Here is a 15,532-nt window from a genome sequence, read left to right as displayed (position 1 = left end):
AGCTTAGTGAGGAAGACATGTCAAAAGCCTAGACAGGTCAAAAGCTAGACCTCTTGCGCCAACTAGCCAAGTTGTGACTGCAAAGGAAAGGTTCTTGAAGGAAATCAGAAGTGCTACTCCAGGGAACACAAAAGCAATAAGAGAAACAGCCTTACTGCTGATATAAAGTTTTAGTGGTCTGGATAGACTAAACTTGCTACAACATTCCCTTAAGCCAAATCTAATCCAAAGCAAGGCCCTAACTCTCTTCAATTCTATGAAAGCTGGGAGAGGTGAGGAAGCTGCAGAAGAAAAGCTAGAAGCTGACAGACACTGGTTCAAGAAGTTTAAGGAAGGAAGCTGTCTCCATAACAGCAACGTGCAAAGCAACAAATGCTGATGCAGAGTTGCAGCTGGTTATCCAGAAGATCTAGCTGAGAGAACTCATGGTTCTTCTATACCACACAACAGATTTTCAGCCTTCTTTTGGAAGAAGATGCTATGCAGGATTTCCATGGCTGGAGAGAAGTCAATGCCTGGCTTCAAAGGACAGGCTACCTCTCTCGTTAGGGATTAATGTAGCTAGTACTTTAAGTTGAAGCCAATGTTCATAAGGCATTCCAAAAATCTTAGGGCCCTTAAGAAATATGCCCAATCTACTCTGCCTGTGCTCTATAAATGCAATGACAAAACCTGGATGACAGTACATCTGTTTACAACATGGCTTACTGAATATTTTAAGCCCACTGTTGAGACCAACTGCTCAGAAGAAGATTCCTTACAAATTACTGTTTGTTGACAATGCACCTAGTCACACAAGAGCTGTGATGGAGATGTTCAATGTTTCCATGCCGGCTAACACAACATACATTCTGCAGCCCTCACCTCAGAGAGTAATTTCAACTTTTGAGTATTACTATAAATACTTTCATAAGGCTACAGTGGCCAAAAATAGTGATTCCTCTGATGGATCTGGGCAAAGTAAATGGAAAGCCTTTTGGCAAAGATCTACTGTTTAAGAAGCCAATAAAAATATTGGTGATTCACAGGAAGAGGTCAAAATAATCAATACAAACAGGAGTTTGGAAAAAGTTGATTCTAGTCCTCATGGATGACTCTGAGGGGTTCAAAACCAGTGGAGGAAGTAACTGCAGATGTGGTGGAACGAGCAAGAGAACTAAAAGTGGAGCCTAAAGATGTGACTGAAATGCTACAATCTCATGATTAAACGTGAACAGATATGGAGTTGTTTTTCCTGGATGAGCAAAGATGTTTCTTGAAATGGAATCTACTGCTGGTGAAGATGCCATGAATACTTTTTGAAACAACAACAAAGGATTTATAATATTACAAAAACTTGGTTGATAAAGCAGCAGCAGGCTTTGAAAAGACTAACTCCAATTCTGAAAGGAGTTCTACTGTAGGTAAGATGCTATCAAGCAGCATCTAATGCTACAGAGAAATCATTTATGAAAGCAAGAGTCAACTGATACAGCAAACATCACCGCTGTCTCATTTTTAAGAAACTGCCAAAGCCTTCAGCAGCCACCACCCTGATCAGTCAGCTGCCATCAACATAGAGGCAAGACCCTCAACGAGCAAAAAGATGATGACCTATTGAAAGCTCAGGTGATAAGTGGCGTTATTTAAGCAACAAAGTATTTTTAATTAAGATATGTACATTTGTTTAGACATAATGCTGTTGCACACTTGAGTATAGTACAGTGTAAACATAACTTTTACATGCAATGGGAAACCAAAAAGTTCATTTGACCCACTTTACTGCAACATTCGCCTTATTGAGGGAGTCTGAAACTGAACCAGCAATATCTCTGAAGTCGGCCTGTAGTTCATATAAAGAGAATCCTATTCCCAAAAAAAGGTTAAATATGACTTCTAAGATACTCCTGCAATATATAACTAGAGTAATAAATTTCAAAGTTGCAACAAAATTGCCATTTTCTCCTTTCTAGCTACCAACTACAGTACTTCCTGATTCACACATTTGGGCACTTTATTATATTAACAGTAAGTCTGTAAAGATACATTAACTGGAAACAGCCAAGACATGGAAGCAAGATAAATATCCATCAATAGATGAATGGATAAAGAGATGTGGTACATGCACACATTGGTGTATTATTCAGCCATAAAAGGAAAAGAAATCCTGCCATTTGCAACAACATGGATGGATATAGAAGATATTATGCTCAGTGAAATAAGCCAGGTGGAGAAAGACAAATGCCATATGATTTCACTTATTTGTGGGATATAAATACAAAGCAAAACAGAATGAACAAAACAACAGAAGACTTATAGACACGAGAAGGGACTGATAGTTACCATGCAGGAGGGATAGAGGTGGTGAGTGGGTAAGGAGGTTGAGGGTGATAAAGGATCACAAAAATTCTCAATCATAGTGTAGGCTGGTCAAGAGATAGTATTACAGCATGGAGAATACAGCCAATAGTTCTGTGAAATCTTTCTGTGTTGACAGATGATAGCTATACTGGTGGGGGTAAGGAATTAATAATATGGGTAACCATTGAACCACTGTGTTCTGCACTTGAAATTAATATATGATTGTACATATTAAAAAAAAAGATACGTAACTGGAAGATCTCTAGCCTTTAATAAAATTCATCTCCATCTGTAATCCATTTCAAGAAAGTTTGGTTTTCTTCCCTAGGGCAAAGCACAATTTGAAAAAAGGGGCAGGGGGAGACGGAGGAAGTACTATGCCCTCTCTTCAATTTTCGATGAAAAAAAAAAAAACAAACTCTAGTTGATGAGAGTGAACTAAAAAAAAAAAAGCTGGGCTAAAAGCCCACTTGGAGACACAAAACTGAAGGTATTTATACTATAAAGTAATTTCATTATTCCTATTCTGAAATAGTAACATGAAGACAAGTGTTCACTTTCTAGAACAAAGGCTTTCCAATAAAAGACTCTAAAAGTCCAAATTCTAATTCCCAGCGATGGTTATTAAAGATATATACACAGAGAGGGCAATAAAAATCTCAACAGATTAAGCCCTTTTCATGAGTAAAACTGAGATGACCAGTCTCCTCAGCAGAGTTGGCTCTGTAAGAGGCCGTCCAAACCCATCAACGCCACTGTGCTCCCTTTTTCCTTCAGTCTTAGTATTTGCCATGGCTAGTAAGGCTGGGCTACAAGGCCGTACTTTCAAATCGGACACAAGGCTTTAGGCTCCAGGAAACTGAAAGTTTTCTACCTATAATTTTAAAAGTGGAAAGCTCCACTTACAGAGTTTCTTACATAATTTTTTGAAAATGGGCAAACTATACCTTTAAGAAAGAATAATATCAACAATAAGGAGTAAACATCTGCAGAGTGCTTTGGTTCAGTTTATAGATTGGAACGACTCCATGATTCTCGTAAGATTCTCCATGATTCTAATCAGAAGCTAATGAAATAGTATTGACAGATAATCTTTTATATTACAGGCTAATGTTGCAGTATGACATGCCCCAAACCACACAACTAGTAATTGTGTGATTTGGTGTGCCAGGATTTGAACTCAGTTCTGACCTCTAAAGCTTTACAACTACATTACTGCCTCCACACCATACATCTTACCTGACAGTTGCCAGATCTCAAACAAATATGGACTTGACTATATGGAGTCAATTGTTGAGCTGTACTGTCAGAAGACGGTACAAGAACATCACATGCTTGACAATAGCCAGCTAACCGCTTCTCATCTATGGTACAATGAAGAGATAATGAACCTATCTGTAAAGTAAGAGGTATATATCATTATCCATCAATATAACAGAAAAAATAGTCTAGCAACCACTTAGTGCATTTTAACAGTACAAGAAAATACTAATGGAAAATTCAGGATTGGAGGAATCATAAAAAAGGAAAAGGTTAAAGGTTTAGAGTGGGGATTAGCAAACTAATGCTCACAGGTCAAATCTGGCCCATAGCCTGTTTTTGTACAGCCCCTGAGCTAGAACAATTTTTAGGGTTGTAAAGAGGAAAATGACAACAAATGAGCAATTATGCAACAGAAACTATACATGGCCTACAAAGCCTTAACTATCTACTATCTGGCCCACTACAAAAAAGTTTGCTGACTCCTGGTTAGCTTTCAGGTCAATATACCAAAGGTAGACATTATTATCACTCTAAGTAGAATGACTATTAAGACACTGATTAATAAAGAGTGAACACTGTTAAAAAAACAAGCTTAAAATATTCAAAAACAGATATACCTGGCAGAGATTTTAAGGGGGAGAGCTAAGAAAACTCATAACCTTTAGTCAATGCAATGAATATAAATGCTTCTACAAAACACAAAGACTTTTTAAAAGAACATACTAAAAAAAAGTTTTAAATTATTATACCTGACATGTCATAAAATTAGAAATCTGATGAGTTCCCTGGGCAAAGTAAAATGGGAATTCCCAGTGGGTCTAGAACACATTTAAAGTAAATATCTAGCACACTTAATCAATTTCTCTAGTGAGGAAAGGAGGGAGAGAAGTGGAACTTTTTCAAGACACCAAGAATACAAAAACCTTGTTATACACTTTAAAGTTTAGTTGTCTGAATCATAAAAAGAAAAATGCAAATGACAAACACATGAAAAAGTTTACCCTATGAATCAAAGAAATTCAAATTTTTAAAAGATACATTTCATCAAATTAGCAATTTAAAAAAAAAACTTCTCTGCTGAATGGTTTACCCTCAGAAAAACGTACCTGGAAAGCAATTTGCTTTTATATATACAACCTTCGAAAAATTAGTAACCACTGACATGGTAATTCTACTTGTAGGAATTTAACTCAAAAATATCTAAAATCCAAACAAAATTTATGCTTGGAGATACAAATACTATAGCTTTATAATAAATAACAGTGAACAACCTAAATGCCCAAACATTAGGGAAATCAAGTAAATCACAGTACACCCTTGTAACAGAATATTTAAAATGTCTACTCAAAGATTTAAGCAAGACGGAAGACAATACATATAGTATGAGCTTAACTGTATAAAAACCAAGAAGAAAAACTGGAAGAAAATAAGCTCAAATGGCAAAAGGGGTTATTTCCAGGCAGTAGTATTACAGATTTTTTTTAAATGTTTTCAGTGCTTTTTTTGAACTTACTACATTTACTACAATGAACTCCTACAGGTTTTTTATCATCAGAAAAATTAAAGCCAAAAAAATATATACAGGTTTTTTAAAGGACTGAATATTACGTGCCTGTATTTACCTCTGCAATTAGTTCCTTAGTTCTAAAAAACTTTTCCCTTGCATTTTCATATACAGTTGAATCTGTAGAGCCTTGCTGGAAGTATGCTGCACCCAAATCATAACACACCTAAAACGGTAATGAAAACCAATTTGCTTAGTAATTTTTCAATAAATTAAAAGCTGACAGAACTCAAAATTGTATTTATATATCAGCAAAACTATTTTTATACTTACATAGGAAAAAACAGTGAAATATTATCAATGTTCTTAGTCATAAGCAATAGAAACCAACTCTGATTTAAGCAGAAAATAGATGTACTGGTAGATTTCAGGTGCCTTACAGAACTATTAGGAAGGTGAAAGAACCAGGCTTGGAAAGCAGAATGGGGCAAGAGAGGCAAGCAGCCGGGATGAGAGCCCAATCTGGTCTAGTGAGATACCCCTCAGCCTCAACACTAGATCCACAGCCCACCCGGCCTGCAGCAGCTCCTCCTGCTAGGGCTGCTCCTGGGGACTAAATTTTACTCTCATTGGTGCTGCTACTCACCACCACAGTGGACTCTCTATCATCCTCACTTCACTGACCTACCAGCTCCTCATTCAGACTAAAGTAAACGGTACCTGTCTGTCCTACCTGTGATATGCTTGTCCTCAGGCAGAATAAGGCTAGAGAAAGCTAGTATCTTGAGTTTTCAGTTCTATTACAGAAAGCAGGCTCTGCCTCCCATGAAGTCTCAGGAGATAGGGAGTTCTTCTAACATGGGAGAGGGGGACACTGGGGAGTTCTTCCAAAAGTGGGTGGGGGCGAGGTGGAACACATGTCTGCTATGCCAGAAATGGCCAGAGTAAACTAGTGAGAAATCTGAATAACTACAAAATGACAGTGCATTTCCAGTTGTCTTTGTCTGATAGAATTTGTATATTTTTCCAGTAACTCTCTTAAATTAGTAACTACATTCACCAAATGAAGAACTCACAGGTTCAGACTGTTTAGTACAACTCTGCCATTTTATGGAGAAGAATACTAAGGTCCAGAAAGTGGCATGCCTGCTTAAAAGCACATTAACAATGTACTGGCCGAGTCCACACTTGAACCCAGGTCCCTAGGTTCCCAATATCCTTTCTCAAGCTTATTATACACATGATTGGCAGGTCAATCTTCTTGATCTTTCTTAAAAAGTCTTCAAGATATTCCCCCAAGTAGGAGAGAGTTCAAACCCCCTGGCCTGACCTTCAAGAATCTTGGAATCTGTACTACCCTTTCTCTATTCCACTTCAGTCACAGACTCAATTCCCCACTCATAGCAGATTCTAGATATGAACTTCATTCCACACCCCTAGTTTCTATTTATACCAAACCTTAGTGCAGGGAGAGAGAGGGGGAAAGAAATGTACGCATTTCCCTTTCCTGGCAAAGACAGAGTATGAGGAAGGTAATAAAAATATACTTTTAAGCATTACTATACTAACTGACTAGCCATTAACAGGAATTTAAATATCCTAGTTAAGAGGTCAAAAGATTATACAATAAAAAAAAAAGAAACAAAAACACCTGATAACGAAGTTGCCCTGAAAGGCAATAATACTTTTAGCTTTCTAGGGAAAAAAAATTAAAGATTTTACTTTTTGGGTCAGTTTTAGTAATATAAAGGAACACTTTTAAATATTAATATGTCAGGAAATGAGTATTACCACTAATTTGCCATTCAAAAAATAGGAATTACGACATGGTTATGTAAATAATAGAGTAGTTGATAAAGTTTACCTAGCATAGCTGGGTGTACCTAGCATATCTAGGTGTTTTATACGAGTTTGTTTTTCAGGTTTTATGATCCACTATATTGCAGAAATCAGAAGTGTTACCAAAAACTTTTTTTTTTTCCAGTAACTTGAACAGTCTCACCAATGATACAGTACTACAGCACCAGAAGACCTCAAATATGAAAGTTTTACTAGCAACTTCAAGAGGTTACTGATTGTCAATGCCTCATTCTTCTACTCCTATCATCAGGTCTTGAAAAAAGCATGACCTTCAACTCTGGAACCAGTTAATCTGTAACCGCACCTCCCAACACTCTGTTACAGCTACTTCTGCCCCTTTCAGGAATGGAAAATGGCGATCAAAGAAGTCATACCAACTCATACAACAAATAAAATACAGACTACAAAAGGTACTTTATCTAGTAGCCCTCTTCAGGCAATTATCGAATATTTATTAATTTCAATTATACTCAAGGCTCTGTGCCAGAATGAGAAAGATGAAAAATATACTTTAAAAAAGAAATGCCTCAAAGAATTTACAATCCAACAGGGAAAAAGAAGACATGAATACATAAAATAATACCTAACAACAAACATCAACTGAAAGCTGTCAAAGGAACTAGGGTCAGAGTTACAGAAAATAGACAACGTCAAGATACCTGAAAAACTAGATTTTATTTTCTAGGGAACTATGTTTTTCAAAGTCTAGCACAATATTAGAGTGTGTGTGTGTTGGTCTGATTAGATTTCTAGTAATAAGAATGAGCTATAAATCAGTTACATACTTACTGCATTCTCGCTATTTAAAGTCTTTCTCCTAAATGTAACTGGGAAACTATTTCAGAGACAATAGATCAAATGAAACTTCCCTTCCATTTCTTCTAGAAAAATGTCAAATGAGGTCTTAATAAATTTATAAATATTAGGCAAAATCTTAATAGTATCTTAAGACAAAATCAAAGAGACAAAGGCAGAAATAAATTCTAATTAGAAATGCTAGAAAATATAGGACAATCTCATATAAGAGTTTCCAAAAATTTGCCATGCATTAGTTAAATACGGAAATAAATACCTGGCACTGCATCTCCTCAGTTTTGATTTTCAATCCAGCAGTAGAACTCTCAGTTTCTCCATTTACCATGCCTGGCTCCATGGCCAATAAATCTAGCGTTCTCATTGTGTGGACATAAAGATCCTTGTTTAATTTAAGAGCTGCCTCCAGTACCAAAATAGAATCAGAAGCTTGTTCTTTTAGCTACAAAAATTCAATAAACAGATTATTAAAATACAAAATGGCAAGAATGGACTATATTAACCAAAATATATTTACACAATACTCAGTGATTTAGTATACTAAGCTATTGAAAAATGCTTAACACAGGAATGCAATTAAATTTGTGGAAAAGGTTATCTCAATTAAAAAGTTAAGTAATTAAAATTAAAAAAGCAGTAATTTTATATTGTGAAATTTAAAAATTGGTAATGATATCCTTTTTTCTACAGAAAAGCTAATGAAAAATGCTTTAAAGATTTGCACTGTTCCACTGATTTATTCAATAAACGCTTCAATATAACAACCTCTGATGCAGGTTTTTTGCTTCCACAAAGTACTATAGCATTTGTTTTATATAGACACAGATTGTTTCTTATCTTCCCTCTTCTTTCCAGCCCCTGCACTTTCTATCTCTGGCATACTGTAGGTATTAAACATAGGCTAGACAGAGAAAAATTTTAAATTATGTGAACTCTCACATTTCTACTTTTATATTAACTAGATCAAATAAAAAATAACTTATTCTGACTATAAAAGTAACTTTAAAATATAATGCACGTATATTGTAAAATTTGGGGGAAATACGAAAGAATTTAACACCATCACCTCTAATAGTGATTTCTCTTACCTGCTAAAGTACCATAAAATATTCAACACATTTTCTCTTACCTGCTAAAGTATAGCACTCTATCAAAAAATCTGTACAATTTGGAATGTTACCAAACTATGTTCTAACAGTAAAAACATAAATGTTATTGCTTCTAGATCTTGCCAACTCTCATATACCTAAAATTAGAAAAAGCATCTAAATTTACCCTAAATGTGTCCCAGAAATATTAATGTGTAACTGATGCCAATACTCACCAATTTCAATATATTTTCTGTTAGTTCTTTCTCCTGTTGCATCTGATTCATACTAATAGAGAAATGATTAAAGATAATACGATATTACTAAAAAGACTGAAAAATTCAAAATATAAGAGTATCATTCTTGAAAGTGAAGTTACATATTAATAAAAATGTTTTATTACTATTTCTTTCCATACTTAAAAAGAAACCCATTATGATGATACTTATTTATTTACCATTATTTTCTCATTTTCTTTGCCTAAAAAAAAACCCTGAATTTAAAAGTCAAACTTATTTTTATGCTCAAGCAAAAACTTACTTACATCAAGTTAGAAACTATGCTCTCTAGTTCCAAATTTGGGTAAGCTGCTAACTAGAATTTAAGAATTAGATTTAAAACTCCAGATACGATCAGACTTTTATAATTAACTTTTGTATTCTAATATTTACACAGATCAAAATAATTGCCCTACACATAGAACAAACGTTATCTTCAAGTAAATTTAATTCGATGAAAAAAAAAAATCTTCACTTAATACTCTGAAGCAAGTCAGCCACCACTTATTAAGATGAAAGGCACAATTCACAAAGCGCTCCCCTTTCTCAGAGCACTCTGCTCCAGGTGTGTGGAGTACTGCTGCGTTCTCTCACCCTGCCATCTCCTCCAAACTCACCTTCATGAAGGCCTCCTCCCCTCCTATTTCTGCTCTACTCCTTCTGTATCAGAGATTATTAAAAACTTGCAATTTTTTAATTCTGATGAAAATAGTATTAATAAAGGGTGGTATCTGCCAACTTACACACTTAACTGAGGAGGTCCAGGTTTTGCCTGTTTGATAGGAAAACTACTTTGAACAATTGTCCGAACTGCCCTGAAGAAAAGGTAAGAAGAAAAAGAAAATTAGTAAACTTTTCAAGTACTTCTTAGAAGATTTATATTATACTAACTGAAGTTTTAATTGACATATAATAAAAACTTCAGAAATCATCCACATTTTTATCAGAATGCTTTTCATCTTCACCGTCAACTCACAGTTCCCAAGATCCTCTGAGACATCTCTGGAGTGTAATGGGCCTCTTAAAAGCATACCCCTAAAAGCCAGAGTACATTTAAACAGAGACTGCCCAATACATATTATGTTTACCAAAAAATTTACCATCTATTGTAGAGAAGTATAGCCATGGCAGTGGTTGGAGGTAAAGTGGCCAGATCCATGTCCACATGCTTTGTCCCAGGAGGAACTTTACTGATGCACAGCAGTTCATTTAGTAGCATATTCAATACTGGGACGGACAAACTAAATAAAAAAAAGTAGCTGAAGGTACATGTCTGCATTTTAGCTATTTAAGAAGCACAATATACACAATTCAGTATCCTTATTGAAAATAATTACATCGTTTAAGGACTAAATCTACAGGACCATTTAATTAATCTGTCCCAACAACTTATATAAAAATACCAAATTTTAAAAGATTTTTAAAACCTTATGAAAACAATTTAAACATATACAAAAGTAAACAGAATAATATAATGAACCCCCATATGACCATTATCCAGCTTTAACATATATCAAACTGATGGCAACTTTCATCTTTACTCTCACATCCTTTCCTCCTTCCCAATTATTGGGAAACAAATTTCCAGTGTTAAGTAATTTCGTCCATAAGTTTTCAGAAGAGACTGCCAAAAAATTAAGCTTATTCAAAGTACCAATTTCACATCTAAGAAGTTTTCAATTGCTTATTACTATCAAATATCCAGTGTTCAATTTTCCAACTATATCATAGACATACTTTTTTGTACACATTGCTATCTGCTGATACGCCTCTCTAGTCTACTAATGGATAGGTTCCCCCTCAGATTAAAGAAAAATTTTTTTAACTCTAATATTTAATGTGGGAGAATGGGAAAACAGTGTTTACTAGTGAGGGTATCAATTAGTACTACTTTCATGGAATGCAAACTGGCAGTATGCATTTTGTGCCTTAAAATCCTCCTGAGCCAACAATTTAATAAGTTGTACAAGGACACAACTAAAAACAAAATGGGGAACTATTCATGATATTGTTATATGGGGGAAAAATAAAAACAGTATATAGAGTACGATCACAACTTTAAAATATGGGGAGAAACAACAAAAATTATACACAAAAAGTGTTAAAATAAAAATACTTCCCTCCCCCAACAGCTGGTGTTGGCAAAACTGGAAAGCTACATGTAAGATAATGAAACTGGATTACTGTCTAACCCAGTACACAAAAGTAAACTCAAAATGGATCAAAGACCTGAATGTAAGTCATGAAACCCCGTACACAAAAGTAAACTCAAAATGGATCAAAGACCTGAATGTAAGACATGAAACCAGAAAACTCCTAGAAAAAAATATAGGCAAAAATCTCTTGGACATAAACATGAGCAACTTTTTCATGAACATATCTCCCCAGGCAAGGGAAACAAAACCAAAAATGAACAAGTGGGACTATATCAAGCTGAAAAGCTTCTGTACAGCAAAGGATACCATCAGTAGAACAAAAAGACATCCTACAGTATGGGAGAATATATTCATAAATGACAGATCCCAATAAAGGCTTGACATCCAAAATATATAAAGAGCTCATACACCTCAACAAACAAAAAGCAAATAATCCAATAAAAAAATGGGCACAGGATCTGAACAGACACTTCTCCAAAGAAGAAATTCAGATGGCCAACAGACACATGAAAAGATGCTCCACATTGCTAATCATCAGGAAAATGCAAATTAAAACCACAATGAGGTATCACCTCACACAAGTTAGTAAGGCCAACATCCAAAACACAAACAACAACAAATATTGGCGAGGATGTGGAGAAAGGGGAACCCTCCTACACTGCTGGTAGGAATGTAAACTAGTTCAACCATTGTGGAAAGCAGTATGGAGGTTCCTCAAAACAGAAGTACCATTTAACCCAGGAATTCCACTTCTAGGAAGTTACCCTAAGAATGCAGCAGCCGAGTTTGAAAAAGACAGATGCACCCCTATGTTTATCACAGCACTATTTACAATAGCCAAGAAATGGAAGCAACCTAAGTGTCCATCAGTAGATGAATGGATAAAGAAGATGTGGTACATATACACAATGGAATATTATTCAGCCATAAGAAGAAAACAAATCCTACCATTTGCAACAACATGGATGGAGCTAGAGGGTATTATGCTCAGTGAAATAAGCCAGGTGGAGAAAGACAAGTACCAAATGATTTCACTTATCTGTGGAGTATAACAACAAAGAAAAAACTGAAGGAACAAAACAGCAGCAGACTCACAGAACCCAAGAATGGACTAACAGTTACCAAAGGGAAAGAGACTGGGGAGGATGGGTGGGGAGGGATAAGGGGGAAAACGGGGCATTACAATTAGCACACATAATGTAGGGGGGGTGGGGACATGGAGAAGGTAGTATATACAGAGAAGACAAGTAATGATTCTATAGCATCTTACTACACTGATGGGCAGTGACAGTAATGGAATATGTGGGGGGGACTTGATAATAGGGGGAGTCTAGTAACCATAATGTTGTTCAAGTAATTGTACATTAACAATATAAAAAATAAAAAAAACTTCCCTCCCCTATTCCTATATTCTGAATTTTTCCATATTTTCTATAAGGTATTTGTTTAAATTGTGAGGTGAAGGGGATGTAAACAAAACATTTTCTAAGTACAGCCTTGAAAATATTTATATGTAAGCAAGTGCTGACTCTAATAAGATATTATCATAATTTGGGAGACAGTGACTGATTTATGACCAGAAAATTAATTATCCAACAGCAAATCATCCATTATGTAACATCCATCTCAATTTTTATTCATTTTCTTCAGATACATAAAGGGAAACTAAACATTTAAAACCATTTGTGTTAATCTTCTAGTTACCACATCTAATCATCACCACCATCTTCAAATACCTTATTAATAACATCAAATTTATACTTTAAAAGACCATTTAAACCCATCTAACATTCAAATACTTTCATATACCTTCTGAAAAAGATTTGCATATTTTACCAAGAATATACAGAAAAAAATTCATTTTAAGGGCTGGTATCGAAAAGCACGTATAGAAATAAACTAAGATATTTCAATAGCACTTCAAAAAGAATTTCATTTAAATCTTGTATACCTTTTCTCTAATATGTCTAAGTCCCACTTCAGATGTGCAGCAACTTTAAGAGCAAGTAGTTTTAAAATACGGTTTCTTTTGTTATCAGGTGGAGGCTGAACTTGGTTTTGTTCATTAACTGAAGGTTTGGAAGCTTGTTCCAAAAACTGAACAATAAGTTGAACTGGTGCAGGATCTAGGATTAAAAGAAAATAAATTCTAAATTTAAGTTTTAATTACGAGGATGCAAAACGAGTCACTGTACTGGTTTTTGGCCACAAAAGGAATCCAAACAGGTGTGCAGTTATAATGAGTAAGGAATATGATTTATAAGTGTGCCTGAGAATTTAAGGGGAAGATATCAGGATGGGTGGTAAGGAGGAAGAGAGAATACATTCGTGAAGAATACACTTTAAAGGGGAAACTATAATGGTTATAGATTACCGGTTCAGCAAATAGCCAAAGTCAGTTAGAGAAAAGAGATGACATCTTTAGAATTACCGCTTTAACACTTAATTAGAAGGACCTGCATCAAGTTACCCCTCTGCACTTGTGTGCATCAATAAAAATAGAGAATAATACCACCCACATCACGGATTACAAAGGCTGATTTAAACAAAATAACAGATGTGAAGCATTCAGCACAGAGCCTGGCACCCAGGAAGCATTCAACGAATGTTTGTCAAAAGCAAAGTTAAAAGAGCACAATATAATATAGGTGGAAAGTACACGAACTTCTCGCACAGTAGTCTCCATCATTTAAGGAAAAAACCACATCTGGATTCGAACTTTATCGCCAAAATACTATTAAGAAACTTGCTTTTCATGCCAGTACCTCTTTCCAGAAATGCCTGGGGTTTTCCGCCTTCCTCAATAACAGTACTAACTGGGGTATTAATCATGATCATCATTCTACAATAACATACATGATACAATATACATCTTGCAAAGGTATAGCATTTCCTGCTTTCATTTTAATTTACAGCCTAACTTTGGAATATATAATTAAGAGTTAGTAAAATCCACTCGTTGAGGAACATGAACAGTTAACCCAAGCTATAAACAGCGCCACGTTCAGCACCAGAATACCTGATTTCTCCCCAACTCTCCCGGGGTACTGTCAAGAGGATTCGAGCCAGCCTCTTCTACCCAACACATCTCCCAAGACCACCTTTAGCAGGTGCTGAAACCCCAACCAGTAAAGAACCGCGGGGGGACGGGGTAGGTTTGAAGAACCTTTGTTTTGAGCGTTTCCCTGGCCCTCCCACGGCGGTGCCCGCGCACCGGGATGCGTACTGCTCGGAGAAGGGGCCCGCCAGAGCTCGGCTGGGGTCCGCGCCGCCCGGGCCGCAGGCTCGTGGCCGAGAAAGCGCGGGGTCGCGGAGCCCGGCGGGCCGCGCTCGTGGCCGGGTCCCGCTCCTCGGGCTGCGTGCGCCACGCTCACCCGGGCAGGGCTTGCGCAGATGTTTCTCCAACAGCGACTCCTCCAGCAGGAACTCGAACCAGCAGGTCTGCGGCGGGGTGCAGGGCCGGCTGGAGGTGGCCGCCTCCCGGTCCGCCGCCTCCGCGCTCATCCTGCCCCCGCCGCCGCTCCCTGCAGGGACGCTTCCCGGCTCCAACCTGACGCTCTGTCGAGGGCCCAAGCCTGGTATCTGCAGAACCGCCCGGAGCTCGACCACGCCAACGTCCCGGAAACCCACACAATCCAAAATGGCGGCGCGCCCGGGATCGAGCTGGGGTTCCTGGATCCGCCTCTCTGCGCCCCCTGCCGCGCCCCCGTACCAATCGTTGTTAGAGTTGAAGGAAAGGGGCGGGGAAAAAAGACCACGCCTCCTCCCGGTTGCCTTGGTAGAAGGTACTACTACCTGAGGCTGGATCGCTGGTGGGCTTTCCCCCTTCCCTGGGAGATTCTCAGCAATTAAATGAAATAGCCTCATTTGGGGTTACAAAGTCATCAGTGTCTTCGTAAAAGGCAGTGAACACTACATGTTCAAACTGCGATCAAGGCAGTTTGTCTTTGGTATTTTCAATTTCCCCATTCCCATTTTTTGAGATTTCCTATCACCTCGTTCCTCACAGCAGGTGCGCCCTGCAGTCCTGGGCAGAGCGTCCCTGAACCCCTTCTTGGGCGGATGACCGACGCTGTGAGATTCAGCTTTTCTGTTACTTCTCAGGACTAGCTCTCAATATTTAGCACCGAATTAATCCTCTTGGTACCCCCGCTAGTGGTATTGTTAACTCCATTTTACATTTACCTCCACTCTGTAATGTTCTTGTTTTTATTAACAATTAAAAATTGA

General features: G+C 37.1%; 1 protein-coding gene across 3 annotated transcripts in view; it reads right to left on the bottom strand.

The window, feature by feature from the left end:
* The window catches only part of INTS8 (integrator complex subunit 8), a 60,718-nt gene extending 45,695 nt beyond the window's left edge, over window positions 1-15,023 (bottom strand). Inside the window, exons 1-8 of one of the 3 annotated variants that reach the window (XR_012128323.1) lie at window positions 14,677-15,023; window positions 13,254-13,428; window positions 10,247-10,387; window positions 9,890-9,961; window positions 9,105-9,156; window positions 8,040-8,222; window positions 5,226-5,333; window positions 3,580-3,735 (exon numbers count right to left, since the gene is read on the bottom strand). Coding sequence is in view for 2 of the 3 variants with exons in the window: in XM_073229854.1 (XP_073085955.1) it covers window positions 3,580-3,735; window positions 5,226-5,333; window positions 8,040-8,222; window positions 9,105-9,156; window positions 9,890-9,961; window positions 10,247-10,387; window positions 13,254-13,428; window positions 14,677-14,806 (1,017 nt within the window). In the remaining variant the exon portion in view is untranslated. The remainder of the gene's footprint in view (window positions 1-3,579; window positions 3,736-5,225; window positions 5,334-8,039; window positions 8,223-9,104; window positions 9,157-9,889; window positions 9,962-10,246; window positions 10,388-13,253; window positions 13,429-14,676) is intronic. The other 2 variants (XM_073229854.1, XM_036995403.2) reach the window with 2 other exon arrangements.
* Window positions 15,024-15,532: the final 509 nt, after the last annotated feature.

This window comes from Manis javanica, chromosome 2 (genome assembly GCF_040802235.1).
Source record: "Manis javanica isolate MJ-LG chromosome 2, MJ_LKY, whole genome shotgun sequence".
Classification (NCBI taxonomy): Eukaryota; Metazoa; Chordata; class Mammalia; order Pholidota; family Manidae; genus Manis; species Manis javanica.
The sequence above is the reverse complement of the archived record's forward strand: the minus strand, read 5'-3'. Positions and strand labels throughout refer to the sequence as shown.